This window comes from Austrofundulus limnaeus, unplaced genomic scaffold (genome assembly GCF_001266775.1).
Source record: "Austrofundulus limnaeus strain Quisiro unplaced genomic scaffold, Austrofundulus_limnaeus-1.0 Scaffold1258, whole genome shotgun sequence".
In the NCBI taxonomy this organism is placed as follows: domain Eukaryota; kingdom Metazoa; phylum Chordata; class Actinopteri; order Cyprinodontiformes; family Rivulidae; genus Austrofundulus; species Austrofundulus limnaeus.
This window is the reverse complement of record NW_013953660.1, coordinates 1-21,172: the sequence shown is the minus strand read 5'-3', so window position 1 is coordinate 21,172 and position 21,172 is coordinate 1. Positions and strand designations below refer to the sequence as shown.

The 21,172-nt window shown below is 38.5% G+C and overlaps 1 protein-coding gene and 1 long non-coding RNA gene across 3 annotated transcripts in view; one reads left to right on the top strand and one right to left on the bottom strand.

Annotated features, from left to right (window-relative positions):
- The window catches only part of LOC106534742 (pleckstrin homology domain-containing family A member 5), a gene marked incomplete at its 3' end in the record, with an annotated part of 57,020 nt that extends 39,084 nt beyond the window's left edge, over positions 1-17,936 (bottom strand). For both annotated transcript variants that reach the window (XM_014031474.1, XM_014031475.1), the window contains 3 exon segments: positions 15,028-15,085; positions 17,527-17,603; positions 17,728-17,936. In XM_014031474.1, coding sequence (XP_013886928.1) covers positions 15,028-15,085; positions 17,527-17,603; positions 17,728-17,936 — 344 coding nt within the window.
- LOC106534743 (uncharacterized) lies at positions 17,855-18,823 on the top strand. Its single transcript, XR_001312378.1, has 2 exons — positions 17,855-17,940; positions 18,698-18,823. It is a non-coding gene; the product is annotated as an uncharacterized LOC106534743 (long non-coding RNA).
- Positions 18,824-21,172: the final 2,349 nt, after the last annotated feature.

The following is a 21,172-nucleotide window of genomic DNA, read 5'->3' as shown; positions in this document are numbered from 1 at the left end:
TTTAAAGCTCACAAAAAAAGCACATAGCTTGAGATCATCATTAAATTCATTCCACAGTTTGCGCATCAAAAAGCCTTGATGGAAACACGGTTACTGATAGGCAGAGTTAGTGTGTGGGCGGGGTTTGTCCTAACCCTGATTGGTCAGATTGACTTGTCTTGTTGGGCAACTTAAAAGAGGAAATGGTATTAGTAAAATAATATAATTTATTGACTGTCCGTGTAGTTTAAAGCAGAACAATAGCTTAAATAAAAGTTAGTGTGAACATGTTAACATAAATTATTGACTTTAAATACCATGCGGCAAGCACCTTCCTGTTTCGAGTTAAGACTAATATTAAGTCATACTCATTTTTAGCTATCTTTTACAGGCTGGTTAGGGATGTTTTGACAGAGTCAAATTTATTTCACATCTCTCCACATGTATGGCGTTCACTCCTATCATGACTAAAATTAATATCTATATTAAAAAATATACGTGCTTCCAGGTGGTTCCTGGCCAATTTGACCAAACTACTACCCGCTTCCTCCAGTTTCCTCAAACCCCACTGTCAATCTGACCAATATTGAGTTGGGCAAACTCCTCCCACAAAATAAGAAACTCTTATGGTACGTTCACACCAAATGCGTTTTGAGCGACAGGAGCGGCCGATTTACATGCAGTCTTTGAGGATGCGCCTCTAGAGGTCGTGCGTCGCGTCACGTACGTTTTGGGCGGCGCGCAAGGAAGGCGGAAGGGGCGCAGAGCGTTTTCCGCGCACGCTGTGCTGCGGAAGCCGCCGCCGCCCGAGCCTTCTGATATAGCCATAACATGTGCTTGTGTCTGAGCAAGTATTACTTTGAATTTATCCAGTTTAGGTACAAGACTTCTCATATTTAAATGACAGATTTAAGGTAGATGATATTTACCAAAGTGAGGATAAGTTATGGTCCATGCTTGTATACACGCCATAGGACACTTGTGTGCTGTTGTTTTTTGAAAATGATGTCCGTCATTTGCGTCTTTGATCTTCTGTTTATGTAGCATACAGAGTAACAGCAACACTAAAGCTGAGGTAAATTTGGTCAAAAACAGACCTGCAGATGCCTGTAAAGCCAAATGGGATGTATTTTCCTGCAGCGAAACTGCACAGATACATACATCTGCTGCCACCGCCGCCATGATTCTAAAGGGGTGCAAGGGGTCCAATATTCGGGGTTCAGCTCTGCTTGCGGACAAAGGTCCAGATATTCAGGATTCAGTTCAGTTCGGGCGCGAGTTAATGTCCCCAGGTGAGGCTGTTCAGGTAGAGAAGCTGCGGCTGATGGAAACTTGAAGCCAGAGTACCTTTAAAAAGGTAACAAATGAAGTATATGTCTTGAAATCACTAGGATGATGCTTTGTTGACGACATGGTGCCAATAGTGTTGGTTTCCTCTGTTCTGTCTTCTATCACACACACGTTTGTAGTTTACAGCAAACAGCTGGCAGAGGTGCTGAATCAGATAAGGTGGAAAAAAACAAAAGTGTACACAATGTAAACAAGGCTGCAAAGAGTTTATGGGATCTTTGCTTGGCACGTGAAGGCAGCATGTGCAACCACAAATATCTGCATCGTTTGCTCCAGAGATTTTTTTCCAGCCTGATCTCTGACAGACTAACTCAAATTGAAACATCCAAAACAGGAGTTCAGAACGAGGTTAAGTGTGGTGCCCAACCATGCTATTCTCCTCAGCGTTCGGCAAATCCCCCCGACCTCAAACAGATGGCATTAATGCCAGGCAGGATGCAGAGTCTGCTTTCCTTCCAATTAAGATTAAGGGATATGCATTTCAAAGTTAGGTGTTCTCTGGGATTTTTCTTTTTTTTTTAAACCAAACTATGGCACATTCCTTGTGCGGTAGCTCCAGCAATGACATTAGATTAAGTCAACATTAATCACAGCAAGTGTACGTTATTCAAAGAGAGACTTGGCATCGAGTTTAAATATTTGTTTAAGCCTAAAAACATCTGAGGACAGAGTGTGGGAGAGGACTTCCACAGAGGACCGAGCTCTGCAATAAAGTAAGGATATTTGATCATTGCTACCATCAGTCAAGCTTTTCACAGAAAATCAGCTCACTGTGCCATGGACTTTGTGATGGAGATGGTGCAAGTACCCTTGCCCGCCAATAAGTTTTAAATATCCACTCTCTCAGTCTCATCTCTTAGGACTGAGACTCAAGAGTTGGTGCTTTTAGCCAAAGTCGAGATGACCTGGGTACCATTTCTGTCTGTCAGGTGGCTCCATTAAGCAACAGGGGACTGGGTTCAGATGGCATCTCAGTAAAATGCCTGTGCAGCACACAGGAGGCTGTAAAACACCATTTCACTCTGTTTTGATGGTGATACGGAAGCCCTTCACACAGTTTAAGAGTAGCTTTATGAGTGACTTCTACAAGTGCCAACATTTGAAATGGATTAAAATCTAATAAGCGGCAATTTATTGCCTATTCTTAACATCCTCTGTAAGATCCTTCTGAGCGGGAGAACATCAGAGGCTCTGAGGAGCCAAAATAGCTGAGCTCCAGAAATACAGATGAGAACTGCAAGAGGAGAAAACTGAATTGAATTGAACTGCAAGAGGATTTTTAAATCTTAGAAGGTGAGTCATGAAGAGAAATGCGGTGTGTGAAAGTGAGTGACCGCTGTGGGACATTTGAGGGCTGAGAGAACAGTATAGTGAGTGAACAAAGCTAGAAGAAGGGCATGGTTTGAATACCTACACGGCTGCTGCTAAACTGAAAACTTGGCAACAACTAGTATTTCAGTTCACTTCACCTGTGGGGAAAAAATATATATATAGCACGCAATATTTCCATGGGCCATTTTCATCAACGTGTAAATGACAACACTGCAAAAAAAAAAAAAAAGAATAACAAAAAGGTAGCTTAGTCAGGCTGTTTGAAGGCAAATTAAGAGATTGAATTTGTTACATTCTGTCTCAGGAAACTGCTCATTAGTCCAAAGTTCTCTGAGGACACTTTAACATGGTGTTCCATAAGCTCACAGCTGTAGAGCATTTGAGCGAAGTGATGTCTTCCAAGAGCTCCCTAATCATCACAGACCATCTGGAAAACAACTGGGCCATGCTCTGTCCACTGAACTGGAGCAGACAGACAAGAGAAGCAGAGAGAAGGGGCAAGATAAAGACGAGGAGAGAAAGTGCAGGTTTGTTTCAGGGCACAGAATCACAGCTGTAACATGTTCAGAGCACAGGAGGTACCCGGGGAAAAAAAGCAGCAGAAAGATCACGTCCCAAAAATAAAATCTGTCAATTTGGAAGCTGAAGATGCATGCAACATTAAAATTACAGAATCCACTAATGTGTTGAATTTCTATCTAAACAAGCCTTTCAGAAGCAGCCAGTCAGGCTGAATGATGTATCAGGAACATCTGACATCAAACTTTAACTATGAAAAATAAAGTCAAGTACTCTGAAACAAAAAGGGAGGGAATCTCAAGCCTTTCAAGTTCAGACAAACTGAAAAATAAACAGCAACAAACTGAGTTTCTTTAAGCAGACAAGATAAAGTCTGAAGACCGTCAGGATATAACCCCATGAAGGCATGTGCCCTCAGACTGAACCTGGCACAACATCAGCAAAAGATGGCTCATCGTAGATTAAAACAGGGATTAATAGAGTTCAACAGCTTTCTCAGCATTAAATCAAAGACACCATGTAACTAAGAGGCTTTAGGAACAAGAATTATTCTGGTCTATGTGCTTCTCTTCCAAACCCAGTCAGCCTACAATGAAACTGTAACCAGGCCTGAACACATTTACTCAAATAACAGACAAATTTGTAACGGAACTCACTCAAATAAAATCCTAAAAAAGACAAAAACTCAAACAGTAAATTTTAATATTTCAGAATTTAAAAACAACACACCCTTACGCTTTTGCAAACTTGATCTGATGTGGATTTTGTCTCCATCAGCTCCTGGAGCAATCAACTACTTCAGAGGATTTATTCCACATGTGTTCACACAGAGAGCATTCAAACACTAAACAGATACGCTGCTTTTCTTCCAGTGCAATCCAGATGGCAGAGAATCCACAGAGACCAAGAGAGAGCCGTCTGAGCAGCTCAAAGCCGACTGTCTCCCAGTCAGCACCAAAACTCACAAAGAGGAGCTGTGGAGCCAGAAATGGAGATGATGCACAGCCGATTCAGACCTTCTTAGTTTCTATCTTAAATCAAATGCACACAAGTGAGCTGCGAGGGAATCAGGCAGCAAGGGATCTGTTGAGTCAGCAGTCTCAGCCATCAGAATCTCCCCCCACAAAAAGGGTAATTAAAAATTCTCTTGGGACTTTGCAGTTTCAATTAAGACACAATCCCAATGTGTGCTTTTTGTTCATATTTGTGTGAATGGCAGTGTCTTACAAATCAATAACCATACCAACACAGTCGGGATGGTATAAAGTACCTCAAAGTGGTACTTGATTAAAAGTACAAGTAGACATGTGGCGATAAATCAATTATTCACACAATAAATGGAAATGAGGTCAATAATTTTGATTTGCCTGCTTGTTTGTGTTTTTCATGTCTCCCTCTTTACTACTTTTTAGCATAAGAAGGAGTGAACTTTCAGGTCAGGTACTAGCCAGGCCCATGGTCTAGTGACCTCTGTAGCATGAGAGACAATATGAGACAATTTATCATTCAGCAAATTGTATTATCGTGACAGGCCTAAGTACAAGAATTTTACCAATAATACATTATGGACATTATGCTTATGAATAAAATTACCTACAATTGTATTGTTTAACACGAAACATTTGTCACATTTAATTTTTCCCCTTTCTTTACACTTGAGCATTAAAAGTAGAGTTGTTGTGTAGTTGCAATAAAATCTAAAAATAATTAGGTGCTTTCCATATTTTATTGTTTGCTTAAAAAGGCCAATCTATATTAAACTGATTTTTTTTCTCTTTAAACAATTACTAAAAAGCACTTTTATTATATCTAAACAACACAGATTTACAGACATATGAAAGAAACATGTCACAGCAGGACTCCACCTCAAGCAATAACCAATATCATGCAAAAAGCCATGTTTAACTTGTAAATGTGAGCTATTTTTACCCAATAAATTCATGCTGTCAGCCTGGTGGAAACAGTTTGTTTTGACAGACAGCTCGTCCTCAGGACACAAACAACTAAACAGAAGTCCATTCCTAGTATTAGTCAGATCACGTTGTTATTTGTGACTATTTTCTACACATGTTTAAGTCTACTCCAACAAGACAAGCATTTATAGGCCAACTGGAAACAGATCAAGCCACAGGTGTGAATGAGACGATCTGTTTGTGCGACTGCCTTAAAATGTGCGATTTACCTCTTGTGTAATGCGTGCTCAAACGGGCTGCAGCTCCGGCAATCCAAATGACAGAAACTGGATTTGCTTGCTTGCCTTGTGATTAAATTCTTTATGCACTTTAAGGTGCTAAGAAGAAGGACGAGTTTCATGCAGAACAACAGATTGTTGCTGCAGGTTCATTAACGTGAAAAGACAAAAATTAAAAAAAATTTAAAATGGAGCATGGGTCCAAACAGACCTGGGAAAACCTGAGTTTAATCGGGTTTTCTTTGATTGGATCAGATAAGCAGTAGAAAATACTTTCCATAAAATTGAATGGAGTTGAATATATTCATGTAACGATTCAATAATGTTAGTATTGAAGTGCAACTGTTAACAAGTGGATTTCTTTCTTTTTACTAGTTATGGTTTTGTTGGATATGTTGTGGTTGATTACCTGAATTTTAGATAGTCTTGTATTTTATACTTTGTGATCGATTCTAATAATTTACTTTAACCACAAGGAGAATTATCAAGTCCACAGCAGTCTAAACAATGTTTTTATTTCCTTAATGTAGACTTTTTTTAGAGATATGACATCATATCCAGGGTGGGGCCATTTGGTCCTCTCAGACGGGATGGACGACAGCTCTGTGATAATCTTTAAATGTGTGCCAATAAACATTCAACTCTGAGTTCTGAACCAGTTTCTTCTTAGTTTAAAGAACATTATTGTGGATTTCAAACTGTGGTAAATTATCTAATTGATCAAATAAATATACATTCTTCAACCTCATTTAATTTACTGTCCAACAGCTTTGCCTTTTTCTTGAAGTGGAAAGACAAAAAAAATAGAGCTTGGATCAGAACTGCCATAAGAAACCTGCACAAGATGGGTTTCATTGGGTTTTGTTTGATTGGATCAGATAAGCAGCAGAAATTGAATTTCATGAACTTGAACAGTTTAATATATTCATGTAATAATTCAATAATGTTAACATTAGCAACACATTTGTTGAAATGTTAATGAGTAAATTTCTTTCTTTTAACTAGTTAGGGTTTAAAGAGCATTAATGTGGAGTTCAAACTGTAGTGATTTATCTAATTAATCAAATAAATACACATTACAGTCTTCCACTTTATTTAATTTGTCCATTGGCTTTGCCTTGTCTACTGCTGACTACTGTGACAGTATTTTCAGGGTTACATAACGAGGCCTGATAAGGCTTAGCTCCCAGATAGGAGCTTGTTCCCTATAGAGCAGGGGGAGGCTTACACGTCTGCCGCAGCCGCCTGACTCTCATCAGTGTTGGTCTGAAAGATGAAGACCTCAGCCCTCAGCTATTTCTAGATTTTAGGTTACAAAGAACACCAGCAGCAAACCAAGAGATGGAAGCGGGGATCAGCGTGAGCTCATATAGCACTGATTTTTTATTCACTTTGTCTAATGCCACTCAAACAGGTACCCTACGGTGACACACTACCGCTCCTCACATCACTTGGAGGTTTCACAGGCTGAAAATGAAGCCACAGAAGGAAAAGAGATTGAACCGAGTTTGCCAATCAGCTGCCTAAAATAATCAACTAAAGACAGAACTTCAAAAAAGTATATTTACATTGCACAGAACATAACATTGATTTTGAGCTACAGTGTGTTTGCAGTGCAACTGTTTGCTTCACTCAGACAGGTGGCGTGTTTAAACGAAACAAGAACTTTTATATACGTATAGGGTTGGGCAACATTGGCAAAAAAATTAATCATGATTAATTGTGGTATTTAGCCGATAACGATTAATTTGACGATTAATCCACTGGAGTCCCTGGACACCCTTATGTCCTGGTCACATGACTAATTTAAGTGGGAAAGATTTGCTCATCATAAAAATCTGTTCCAAACTGTGTCAAAATTACAGACTTCAGGCTATACATCTAATTTTAAATTGTGTTGAGAGATAAATAAATTACAGAACTTTATTTTAATGTTRGTCATATTTGAAGCAGAGAGGAGCAGCGAGCGGACTCTGCCTGGTGGCATTAATCGTATTAATCGTCAAGTGCCAAAAAGTAATCGATTAATGTTTTTATGACGATTAATTGCACACGATACGATTATGCTCAACCCTATATATGTATGTCAATATTAAAACTTTTTTTCAGCAGGAAATACAGAAAAAAATGTTTTGGGTACTCTTTGCCACTTTTTGTCATCAATACCTGCAGATGTTTTTCTTTCACATAATTAATTTTTAGAGAGACAAAAAAGGACTTTTTAAATGGCCTTGCATAAGAAATGTTGCAGCCTCGTTTTGATCAGAGAGCAACCCAACACTCAAATTATTAACTGTGCCATCATCAAGTGAGTGGGCCTTCAAAGCAGAAAATGAGCCGACAACTAAACACAGATCCTCTGGAGATATTTTTTCATCACTGGCCAGATTTCACTTGGCGTCCCTTTTTTTCCATTCTGAGTGTTGAATTATGCAGAAGTAAGTGATTAACCTAATGAAAGCGATGGTTGCAGAGCCAACTGAAACAATATCTATTTTTTATGTTGCACTTTATGCTGATGAGCACTCAGGAAGAGCAAATTGCTCTCAAAGGACAACGGCAAAATGCCATCAAACAGCAGAACAAGTGGACAGCAATGAAGCTGGACTTTAGATCAGTAGCAACATTCAGATAAGGAGCACTTATTATTTACTTATTCTTCTTCAAAGTAAGATAACTATATAATTGCATATCCTGAAGCAATTAGCTCTGGCTTCTGCATATTTTCCCTTATTTACCAAACAAAGTTAATGAAACCAAAACAGCAAATCAAAGAAGGAAACTGTCCTCAATCTGCACCTGTCTATTGAAGATAATTGCGGCAAACAATCCTGCATGCATGTGGCAACAGACTCCTAATTGGAGTCAAAGCTGTGCCAGCATATTATTAGGTCCTCTTCTCGAGTCAAACTGACGTGTATCTGTTTCTTTTTACCACTGATAAACATCTCTGTGACCTTTTTACAGGTTCAAGAATTCTCATTAGCATAACATGACAAACACATTTTTTTGTTTTAGGGCTAACTTTAACTGTCATGCAGTCTTACTAAAACTATGATTTTCTGTGTAAAGAAAAAAACTATCTGAACAGTACTTTGTGTTTGGTGAAAAAGATCACAGAAAGCCTGAACAGTCTGTAAAACCTTACACCACTTCTCGTGTTTCTCTTCTCTTTAAAGTTGCACAGCTGAGCGAAAGACACTCACACAGATCCAAAATTCAAGAACAGAGGAGTTTCAGTTCCTGGCATTTAACAAACTGTATTATGCTGTGATGAAGTTTGTTCCCAGAGTTAGGACAGAACTGGGTAAAAGAGCATTTAAATTTAAATTGACAGAGAAAGTGACACTTGGTGAAGTAAAAGCACCGTTGAAAGGCCATGAAGGAGAGGGTTTTAATTGTCATTGTTACTGATCAAATAATTTGTTCTAATTTGTTTTTTGTGATTGAAGGTTGATATGTATAATGGTACTGCTGTCTCTGTTTCTGTATACGTTACGCTAGTCCTGCCATTCACATGCTGTTCAGTTTGGAGATGTGCTGATGATTTTAGTTCTTTACATCTTTAACAACATTTCATTTTATTTACAAATACTTTCTCAATAAAAAAACTGTTGAACCATATTTAGTTTAGTCAAAACCAGTGTTCTCTTTCAAATTTGCTCCAGCATACTTCCTTTATTTTTGTTCTTTGATGCAAAATTTTAGGTACTAGCTTTTTGCAAATTTTTAGCTTTCTGGTAGCTTTTGCCTACTTTTGGCTTTTAGCTACTGTTAACTTTTAGGGCCAGTTCTGCTACTTTTATCTTTATGCTAGTCTTTTGCTACTTTAAATTTCCAGCTACAGTATCGACACTTTTAGCTACAATTTAATATCTTTGTTTTTAGCTACATTCCGCTACTCCTTTTAGATGTATTTCTGTTGTTTTTAGCTTTTAGCTAGCCTTTTTTATTTTAGCTAGTCTCTTGCTACTTTAAGGTCCCAGCAACTGTTCTGTCACTTTTAGCTCCTATTTACATTTCTCTGTTTTGTTTTTAGCTTCATTCTGCTACTTTTAGCTTTTAGGTATATTTCTGCTACTTTTAGCTGCCCTTTTTAATTTTAGCAAGCCTTTTGTTACTTTAAGATTCCAGCTACTTTTTTGCCATTTTTAGCTCCTATTTAAGAGTTTTGTTTTTAGCTGTGTTCTGCTACTTGCAGCTTCTAGATATACAGTATTTCTGCTGTATTTGAATTTTAGCTAGCTTTTTTGCTTTTTTTAACTAGCTTTTTGCTACTTCTGGCTAGCATTTTACAAATTTAAGTTTTAGCTAACTTTTTGCTGCTTTTAGCTAGCATTTTCCTTTTAATTAGTGTTCTGCATCTTTTATATTTAATGCTTCAGTTTCAGCTTCGAAAGCAGATTTCATCAGTCGTTCAGCTCTGAGCGTTCACACTGCATTTTTGCAGAAAATGCATTTTTTGTTGAAGTTATTTCTGGGGTTTATAGCTGCCAGCTAACAAAATTCTTCAATGAGGGCTTTTAAGCCACTGCTCTGTCTTCAGTGGGCTACATACCATACAGCACAAAGATGTTATTGATAATTTTAGGATGCTCAGGCACTTCCAGGGAATTAAATCCAACACTTTTCATTGCAGCATCACAATAAACACATTTTCATTGCTTCAAGCCCTGGAGCAACACATTCACAACACAGATTTTTAAGTTTTCCTGTAATAAAAAATGAAGAAATAAATAACAGCTTGAAATTTCTAAATCTTCCTGATCTCATTGTGTTGTTTTTTTTTTTTTTGTCAGTGTAGGATTGGCTATACAAAAAAAAAACATAAGAAGTGCGAGCCATACAGCCACACAGTTCTATTTCCACCATTTCTCATTCACAACTTGCTGTACTTCAGTCAAGCCTTACAATGAACTGGGCCTCCAGTTTACACTGTCACACCAAAAACCTGTAACTCATCCTTCTCAGCACCTCCCAAAAGAGGACAGCCTGCGTCAGCACAATCTGCTGCTTGATGCTCACACTGTGTAACCCCGACGACAACAGCCAAATCACACAGCCAGCGTGTGAATAAGCCAGATCTTTCTGCATCATTTGCTAAGAAAGAGTCACCGACACAAATCAGCGAGTTGTTCTGTATTTAATAGAGGAAATCTGTTGTGTGTTGTTGTTTTAAGACTTGTATACTTCTTTTATGTAAAGAAAAACAGAAAACATAGTATTAATGTTTTAATACATGTAAAATTGATGACAAATTAGTAATGACTGAGTGAAAAACGTTGGACACAGGCTTTTTTAGTTGTCAGCAGGCTAATGGTGTTGGAGCGTTCTCAGAGGCTTTTATTGGCAGCCTCACATGAAGCCTCAAAATGTCCCAGGGACGACCAAAGTTACAGCTATCACATAAACCTGTCAACAAATCTCATGTCAAAACTGTGAGTCACTATGAAATTAACAGGGGAGTGGTTTTACACAGCCTTATTATTATTATTATTTAAAACTTCAACACATTTAAGAGACCGTGATCCCAGTAAAACACTGATCTTGTTTTGGACTGACGTGCAGCCGTCTAATATGAGTCTGGCTTTAGTGACCACATGACTAGAAGTTTGAAGTCTCTCGGTGAGTAAAAAAAAAACAAGAAGGGACCGAGCGAACAAGCTGGAGAAATAAGTCAGAAATAAAAACGCAGCGTGTGTGGAAAAGCCTTTATCAGAACGAGGCTGATTTCGTGCATTACACCCACGAAATATGCACCAGCTTTCATTATCCTTGAAAACGTACAGAGTGCATTAGCGCACGAGCACAAACAGAGAACGTCGTGCATCTAATGATGCACCGTGTGGGGAGCTCCGAGTTTGGTTTTCACTCAGTTCCGTATTTTAAATTAGAGACACAGATAGGCACTTTCCAAGCTGCGAGCATGTTGTTTGGTGATGGTTCGTTCGCTGTGACTCTATTCAACAGTGTTCACCGGCCTTGTTTCGAAAATAAATGCTATTCTCTCAGTTTTGTCTTAAGCCTTATTTAAAATTCAGCTGCTGCATGAATCAAATTGTTTTCCTCTTGTTAAAAAAAAAAAAGCAGCGGGCATGCATCACCAAACGGAGTCAGAATCATAGTGATCCACTTAATAAATGTGGTCCCCAAATCTGTTTTGCAGTGAGAAATAGCGGAATACAAAAATTACTGCCTTTCCCTCCGACCGCCTGGCAAACTGCCACATGAAGAAGCTTCACAAGGAAGTCGAAAAAAAAAAGAAGGGATTCAGTAGGGGATAAAAAGGCCTAATATCCTTCATCTGCGATAGCATCAGTTCAGTGGCATTATGGTGTTTGGCAGGTTTGTCGACAAAATATCTATACATGCAGCGTGAGGGGGAGTATCTCAGGAGAACATGCAAAATAACATTTCACTCCTAATCTTGGATTTGGAGGGCAGATGATGAATTTGTACTGACTGTGTGACAGCGCCTGTGATCTTTTTTAATTAGCGCCATGCATCCGACTACTATGGGAGAGAAGAGAATGTGAAATATACTTTAGTTCAAAGGCATGTAGAAGGTAGATAAAAATAAAAAGGGTGGAGGCTGCGCTTTGTACAGAACAGGGACACCAACTGAACTGAGCGTTTGAGTGGACATGGAGGATATATTACATTAGTTTTGTCACGCAGCTAAAAAAAAGGGACACTTCTAGATATGATACACAAACAGAAATTAACAAAATAAGACTTTAAATCAAAACTTCTGTGGGAAATAGAATTGTAAATATCAGAAATATTTACAGCCCTTCACACTACACATTTTATATGAGTCCCACATGGTTAAAAACAAATGACCAGTGAAGACAGATTGTGGTGATACTGTATGTGGGCTGAATTCCCTCCGCTTACCCCTACACTTACCCCTTCATTTGAAGTCAAAGAGTAGTGGCTAACGTTCCACTGCAAAACGGGACACTCTTTCAAGAAGCTAATATGACAGGGAAGTGATTCAAAACTTTTTAAAATGGACAAATTTAAAGAATTGTTGTGGCCATCTTCTTTTTTTAACACCATCACCAAGTAGTGACACGCCAAGTTGTGTTTTTCCAGTTGAGATGCTTTTTTTGGACACAACACCTACTGCCCGCCACCCCACTATCAATAATAATAATAATAATAATAATAATAATAATAATAATAATAATAATAATAATAATAATAATAATAAACAAAAAACTTGAAGCGTTCTGATATTTGTTTCTGCTATCGTGCTTTATTTTGAAAGGTTTACGAAGTGGAAACGATGAACAAAGGTGAGCTCAGCTTTACTGTCAGAATATGGACGTCCCTCTTCACATTGATCCAATCGGCTCGGTGAAAATGAAATAATGTAAAGATCGCCACATAGCAGATTTAGTAGCACATGCTTCTACACCAGAAGCCTCTGTTTCATTAGTTTTTTCCAGCTGCAGAACTTTGGGGCGAGGAAACTTTAATTTACTGCAAATCTCAAGCGTGTGAACATATTTGTTTTAAAGGGGGAGTATTATGCAAAATAAAAATATATCATTCCCTCATCAAAAATATACCGTGTGTTGAATCCACACTGTTGCTTTGACTCATTCATGCATGTTTGAGAAATCCTTGAATCTCCTGTGGTAGCCATTTGAAAAGCAAGGCACAGCCTATTTGTACAAAGCTCCTCCCTGGAGCTCAGTCTGCAGCTGAGCTCCAGCCCCACAGAGCTCCCCTCCCTCCAAGCACTTTTGAGATGACGTGCTGAAGTGGGAGTGTAGGAAATGGTAGGAGGTTCTTAAAGAGACAGAGGCCAATTTCAAGACATTTAGATGCTTTGTTGCATAGTCAATTATTTTTTTTGATTTATACGGCATTTTCATAACAACTGAAGGTAACATAGTTACTTGATTGTGTGGTATAGAATTGAACTATGTGCCTGGAAAATATATAATACTGAAAATTTAAGCAAAAACGTGAAACAGAAAATCATCATAAAGCATCACAAAGCAGCAGCTGAGATTAGCGCTAGCTTAGGTTTTCTTTGCTGGTTAACAGATTGTATTTGTGCTGCTATTTGTGCTGCATTACAGTGATTAATTGGGTTGTAACAATACATATGATTTATCGATTAAATGATTGATTCAATTACATAGGGGCACAATAAAAAAAATCCAAATTGTCATCCTTTTTTTCTTTTTTGATTGTCATCTTAAGCTCAATGTGGAGTCATACGCCCATCTAACAATCCTTTACATTACATGGGCATATGATATTGCATCAAATCGATCACAGACTTGTCAACTGAATTAAATCAAAATTGTATCATGACTAGGGCTGCAACGATTAATCGATTAATCGACGACTAATCGATTATTAAAATAATCGATGACTAATTTAATAATTGATTAATCGTTTTCTTTTTTTTTTGTTCTTTAATTTGTTTTTCTCTCCAAACTGCTTTGACACCTTCCACTGCCACATCTGCCTTTCTGTCCTTGACACACATGTACAGCAGTGGTAACTGGGGTAGGCCGTGGACGTCACAAGACATTATACAGACAGGCTCTGGTATCATGGCTACCTGACAACAGAGCTCAAAGTGTGGGATCATTTTAAGAAAATGAAAGAGAAACCTGTGTAATATCTGCAGAGCAGAACTTGCCTTCCACAGCAATTATTTTTAGTTAGCATATAGCTAAAATCTAACCATGGTTATACAATAGCAGCTGCATTCTGACATGATAAGCTCTATGTTTTATATTCAATTAACATATGATCTGATTAGTCGACTAATCGAATAAATAATCGGTGATTAATCGATTATTGAAATAATCGTTTGTGGCAGCCCTAATCATGACAGACATTGTAGTATTAAGAAATACTGTATCATCATCCAAACAAACCAACTTAATATTGTGTCGTGATAAATCTGTTGATTTACACCCCTAGTAATTTACCCTGCGTGAATGTCAGCGCTGCTAAAGCCTACTTCTACAAACCAACTTACCAAGATGCTACACAAATGTATATATTTGCACAAGTTCACACAGTATATACAGATTTAACATGATGTTTACAGTTTTTTTTTTTGCTTCATTCTGCACAAGGCCACCCGCACTATAAAGTAAAAAAGTGCGACAATGTGTATGCATTTTAGTACAAGGATCATTCTCAACATCTAGCAAATGATTTAAACCCAAACAATGATGAGGAATGTTAGTAAAGGGAAGGAAGCAAGCTGTTGTTCAATTAAGGTAAGTTCTGAGCAACCTAGAGTTGACTAAATATAATCAGCTCACACTTAACCCAGTGTGGGTTGTTGCATTATGTTTTTGTGTAATCATTAACTTGTGCGATAGCCTCTAGCAAAGAAAAGGGGAGTAAAGGTTCTGAATTTACAGCCCTTCAATATTTACTGCCAACACCGTCCAAACTTTCAGAGGCAACGAGAGATTAAGAGAATGTTTCATATTTCTGAGGTCACTGAAGTAAAAATGAATAGTTTTCTGTTTATAATCAAAGCATTAAGATGGGGTGTCAATAATGAAAAACTGTGATTTCCGTTTTATTATCCTATCCTAAAACATGTGTGGAGTCAAAGCTGGGGTGGGGGGTAAGGTGTGGGCCTTGGAAAAGGTTGTTAAACTCACTTGATAAAACATCGTGCTCCCTCGAAGGTAAATCCCTCTTCCCATCCTGTGGGTAGGTCTGCGAGGAGAAACGACCAGCATGTGAACACAAACTTGTAAGGAATAATAAAAAAGTGTTTTTCTCATTCTTTATCAAAGGATATTAACTCCCAGCAGACATTTCACAACAGGAAAATACACAAATATAGGTTTTACAAAACCAAGCAAATAAAAAAGGATTCAGTTTCAATGATTTCAAGATAAAAAGTAAAAAAGAAAATTCAACTTTGGTGGTTCGAACGTGATGGTTTTGAACACTTGCAGCTTTAAAGTCAGAAAATGACAAGACCATTTTTTTGTACTGCGAGTTCTAAAATTAAACTGTCTGAAGATATCACGGCTGTCTTAAGGGGTTGCCACATATTGTTCTCTTCAACATCAAGTTGTACGTCTAATCTCCTTGACTAAGAGGCTATGACAAATATTAAAATAAAAGCAAATATTTTAAGCTGGCATTCTTGTTTCGCCTCAGCAGCTGTTCAAAACTCAAACATTTTTCATTTACTGTTTCAGACAAACAGAATCATCAAAACAAAAAAAAACTGCAATCAAGGGACATTTATCTGGTTTTCTTGGAAAAAAAGTAAAAGATATATCAATTACTTATTCAGGTAGTTCCCTGCTAGGTTTAAGTCCTACTTTCACTGAGCTCTGGGAAACGGTAATCCCATTTTTTTTTTTTAATGTTTAAGACTAAATTCAAGAAAGACAACAAAGGAAGTGCAATGTCGGGCAAATTAGCTTGTCGCACCATGCAACTTCTTCTTGTGTTTCTTCTTACATAAGAAAAACTAGAGCGTTTGTTTTCAGGAGGGATTCCATGCCTGATCGAGGAGATAAATCTGCCTCATATAACAATAGTTGGGCTCTGACAACACAGGGCAACGCAGCTAATTTGTTGGGAAACTTAAATGATTGAAACAATGCTTAGAATGACAAGTGCAGGGCAGGAGCTGCAACGATTGTGAAATGCTGGATCTCTGACTTGGAGTTGACAGAGGAGAGATAAAAAGAAACGATGATGTCACAGAGAGTTGGCCGGTGTTATAAACAACCTCATTTCCCTCTTCAAAAGATCTCCGGACCATGACGGCTGTGTGTGTTCACAGCGAGCCATGCCTCTGTTTTACAAAATCGTTTCTATTCCAGTTCACAAAATCCCAAATTGATTTCATTTAGAAATAATTTCAACAGATATGAAACCAAAAAAAAAAAAAAAGATTTGTGCCGTCACGTGAGACTTATGAGGGGCGAAAGCTTCGGATATCCAAAGGAAGCCATATTAGAAACGTGATTTCTGAATTCCGTAAACCGATGCTGTATGAATAAAATAAAAACTGATTTAAATTGGAAAATGCCTTTTTTTAGGAGACAGCCCTACAGAAGAGAAGTCGTTACGCTTAAATGCTTTTATTATAGCTTTTTTAAACTATTAGAACGTAGGAAAAAGTCTAATAAATAATGGTTTACACAAAGAGTTAAAATAAGTCCAGTGTTTTTAAATAACCATGCCACTTGATTGAATTTAGCCTATAAAATTACCCATATTATTCTAAAATATTTGAAGCTTTTAATTTATTGTTAATTTTGCATTCTTATTTCCCCCCCAATACTCACTGTTTCCAACATGGTGCAGCTCGTCGGTGTTATTATATAAAACATACCAATTAAAAGTACTCTGTACAGTAAGGCATTCTGAAAGCAGCTTTGTTGAGATGATGCAGGTCCTCAGTAATATTTCTGAGGATGCTTTGCAGGCTGAAGTTTCCACAGAGGACTGCTGCAGCATACATTATGTGACTGCATGGTAACATTACCAGCAGAAAGCACTAATTTCACCATGTAATTCGCTGTTTGTTGACAGGAACGCGGCATAGAAAGTAATTTTGTACATTTTGCAGCTAATCTTAGCCAGCACAGATGAGCACATAGGGACAGCAGTGCTGCTGGTGTTTACTACGGAGCTTCACGGTGGTTAGCTCGTTTTATTCAACTGGTGAGCGAACACCGTGTGAAAAGAAAAAAAAAACGCATTATTTGATCAGCAGACGGCTCATTCACGCTAAAAACAAAAACGAATGCAACATTAGTTCGGTCGCTGTGTTTGCCAACAGCGTCGCTACAAGTTCTCCAGTTACGTTAGCTACTAGCGTCAACTTCACCGACTGACCAGCCAGGAGAAGGAGGAGGCTCCTGTGGGGGGGGTGGAAGTGGCACGAGCCCGGGCGGGCAGAGTGGTGGGCACGAGGGGGGTGCTCACTTTTACACAGCACGAGCACGGCCAAAATAGGCACACGGCGTGAATGCCAGCGCTTCCCTCTGCTTTCAGCGTGGGCAGAGTCGGGTTTTACAGCAGCAACAACAACAACAACGACACATGACGGCGGTGGACGTGACTGAGAAGAAACACCGAAGACAACAGAAACTTGACAGTTCACGCTGAGAGGGAGACATCTTTACCTGGAGTTTTTCTGTGTCCGGTTATAACTGCCTCTCCGCTAACTGGATGCAGCCAGGTTGTACTCTTGGCTTCTTCGCTGTTGAGAGAGAGAGAGGGAGAGGGGATTTTTTTTTTTTTACAACCATACATAAAATTGACTTTGTTCCTAGCAGAAACGAATAAGACGCACGTAAATCGCGTCTTTTAGAAGGAATATTTACTTGAGGAAGAAGACCCGGCCGTCCCGAGTAACCCCATAACTCCAGGAAGACGGGAGAGCAGAAATCCACTCGGGTTGTAGCTCCGCCGCCATGTCTGGCACTAATGTATGACAGTGGCGCGGCTCCGCTCGTGCAGGCAGCGCGTACACGGAAACCTTGGCAACGGCGTCTGGCAGAGGAGGGCAGGAGCAGCCCCTGGTGTTGGACATACAGGTAGGTTGTTCATTCATACTGGCAAATAGCTACTTTTTCTAACCTATACATTGTCAGTTGTTTTCTTGTTGTTGTTATAGTTTTCTGCAGAGGTTTGCTCTTATTTTGCTACCTAACTTCATCTGTACATCTTAGCCATTCAGCTATTTTAGCCATTCATAAATAATGAGATGCATCAGAACATTCATAAATAAGAACATCCAGCTCATTCAGAAGATAGGTGCTATGACTTTTGGAGTTTGTAAAGTTTTTAATTTTGAAAATATTAATCTTTGTTTTGAATTTCTTTCCAATAGAAGTGTGAGATCTCCAAATAAAATATTGTTCTTTATTCAAGCTTTAGCTAGCTCCTTTAAACATTTAGCAAGCATAATGCTATTTTTAGCTACTAACCTTTGCTGCCATTTCCCCACCTTAGCTTTAGCTTGCCCTTTGTTAATTTTAGCTTCTAGCTAGCCTTTTGCCACTTTTACATACCATTTGGGTATTTTTACTTTTAGCTACTCTTTTTCCAGTTTTCATCAACTGTTTTGTTCCTTTTTGCTACTTTAAGTGCATTTTTAGTTTTTAGATAGTGTTTTGCTTTTTCTAGCTTTAATAGCTCAGTTTCAGCTTCTTTAGCAAATGCTACGTATTCAGCATTCTCACTGCATTCTCATGGAAAAAGCAATTTTACTATTTTTATTTTGTTTTGTTTGTTTTTATTTGCAACAAGATTGTTTTGCCTGGTTATTTGTGACTCTTTCTTCTACTACAGATGTTCTTATCAAAGATGCATCCGTCTTCAGGGCAGAGATGTATTAACCCAGAGAAGACCCTCTGTGTAAAATTGATCTGCTGGGCCCCATAAGCTTCTCTTCACATGAGGCACTTTTAATGAAAGGTAAAAATCCCACAAGTAGATGTTAACACATGGGCCCCCTCTTCTAGCTTTAGCAGGGACCACCTGGTGCCTGTTAGGCATCTCGCTTTATGGATAATTCTTCCAAATAATCAATAATTTATTCCAAACCACATGATCCACAAAGAGCATGGTGTTTGGGTGTCCTCTAAAGCTACACCTCTCTCAGAACACTGTTTCCAAGCACACTCTTTTCAAATACTTTCAAGTTTTTTGGGTTTCACCTTTTGTTATTGTGCGCTGAAACTGCAGCATCAGCCTTTCATAAGAACACAAAGACGTGTCATCCAACACCACAGTGTGTGTGTGCACTGTTGTTGCAATGTTGCATTGTTTTCTGGACACATAGGGTAGTGTTTTGTGCGAGCATGTGACAGTGGTGGGAAGCGGACATACCTGCCAACTGCTTGGTCATCCACTCGGTGAGTAACTGCAGAGGAAGCAGTTAGGCACTAATGCCCGGCGTGGTCAAACATCTAACAGTGAGCTCTTTGTATTCAGCTTACTTGGTGCAGAAAAACCCACCTTTCAGGTAATGTCATACAGAAAGCAACTAACAGTTTTTTTTTACTCAGGAAATTGGACAATGGAACAAGGTGAAACTTATGTTCCCATTTTGATTATTTATTTCAGATGTACAATATATGTTGTGTTTCAAACGAATAGTAAAATACAGTTACTTCCCTTCCCCTTAGCGTTAAAACAAAAATCAAACTTTCTGGAGCAGTTGAACTCCTCTAAAATAAAAGTACAAGAATTCCAACTGAAAACTCCAAGAACTTTATTTCTGAGAATCACATGGTTGATTTAGAATTTCCCAGCTTTCCCTTTCAAGACTCAAGTGTCCATGGCACTCTGTGTCCAACATTTGACATAACTGAACACTCTGCGAGTCCGTGACACTTCGTTTTGGCAGAAGCAGACGTTTCACAAATGCTGCCCACATTGCCAGGGTGAACAATGATGCGCCGCGCTACAGCTTATCATCCCTTCTCAAACAACCTAAAACCATTTAGCTTGAAGTGGGAGCCTAAATGAAAGCGGGAAGCTGTGTTTATCCTTCCGAAGGAGGCATAAAGTGCTCTGTGTAAATATATTTTCACTGCGTCTAGTTCCGCAACAGAAAATGAAAGAAAACCGAGAACAAACCAAAAAAGATGAACTGAGTTGTTTGCGATGAATCACGTCTTTTACTTTGGCGACCCTCTGGTCATAATGTGAGTCAGACGCACAGCTGACTTAACCGAAATGGTTTCCTGTTGCGTGCAGACACATACAAAACTGCTTTTTAGGGAAAATGAACAATAAACACAACTAGCTGAATAACTTAATACAACCGACCAAATAATAATAATAATAATAAAAACGTCCCAAAGGAGAGGTTCTGCATAATACACACATGAAATCATCATAAACCATGTTGTATTTGGAGTTAAAGTTGTGCAACTCTTCCTTATGTAATGACTTCATACTAAATAAAGAAGTGGCTCCAGTCGGTGACACAGACCAGACTTGAGACATGAGACACAATGTAATGAATGAACACATTATCAAGCAGCTGTTGGAGGGCTTTGTTCTGGTGCCAGCTCAGGAGTAACCTTCTGTCTGTACAAGGTAAGAGGAGGGCTCTCCTCTTTAGACTGGAGGCTCTCAGCATCCGTGCAGAGCTCTCCCTCGCTGAGATCACAAGTTTTAGCCACCCTTCAGACTGAGCACAACACTGTGTTGATGAATGAGAGATAATTAAGTTCTTTCTGAGACTGAACTGATGTAACATTGCTCAACATGGCTTCGGTGGGGTTATATTAAATCAGATTCAGTGTGAAGCCAACAGACATGAGACAAAAACACCCACTGGGGTGCACTAAAGCAGCTGTGCAGATACTTCCAAATGGGGGTTCTGGGGAAAGGTTATAAACTATTAATATACTTTTTGTTACATATTGCTCTTTTGAACAACCCATTTTAAGTATCGGCCACCAAAGATGAAAGGGTGATGTTTTAGCACATGTCTGTAAAGTATCATGAACCACTGGAAGAATTTAATGAAACTCTCAGAAAGGAATCACTGGATGTATGTTTACAGACAATTTTACTGCTGAAGCTAAAATTTGACAATACAGTATATACTCCAAGCACTAACTGATCGCACAAGATGTTTTTAAAACTTTTACCCATTAAAGAGTAACTTACCCCAAAATTAACTTTTTTAGCTGATAAACTGTCTAGAATGTGTCTAAAATGTTATATAGTACTGTTTCTGTGTTAATTTTGATGTTTTTGTATGTATTTGTTCAAATCTGTAACATTTAGTCTAAAAACTAGTTTTTA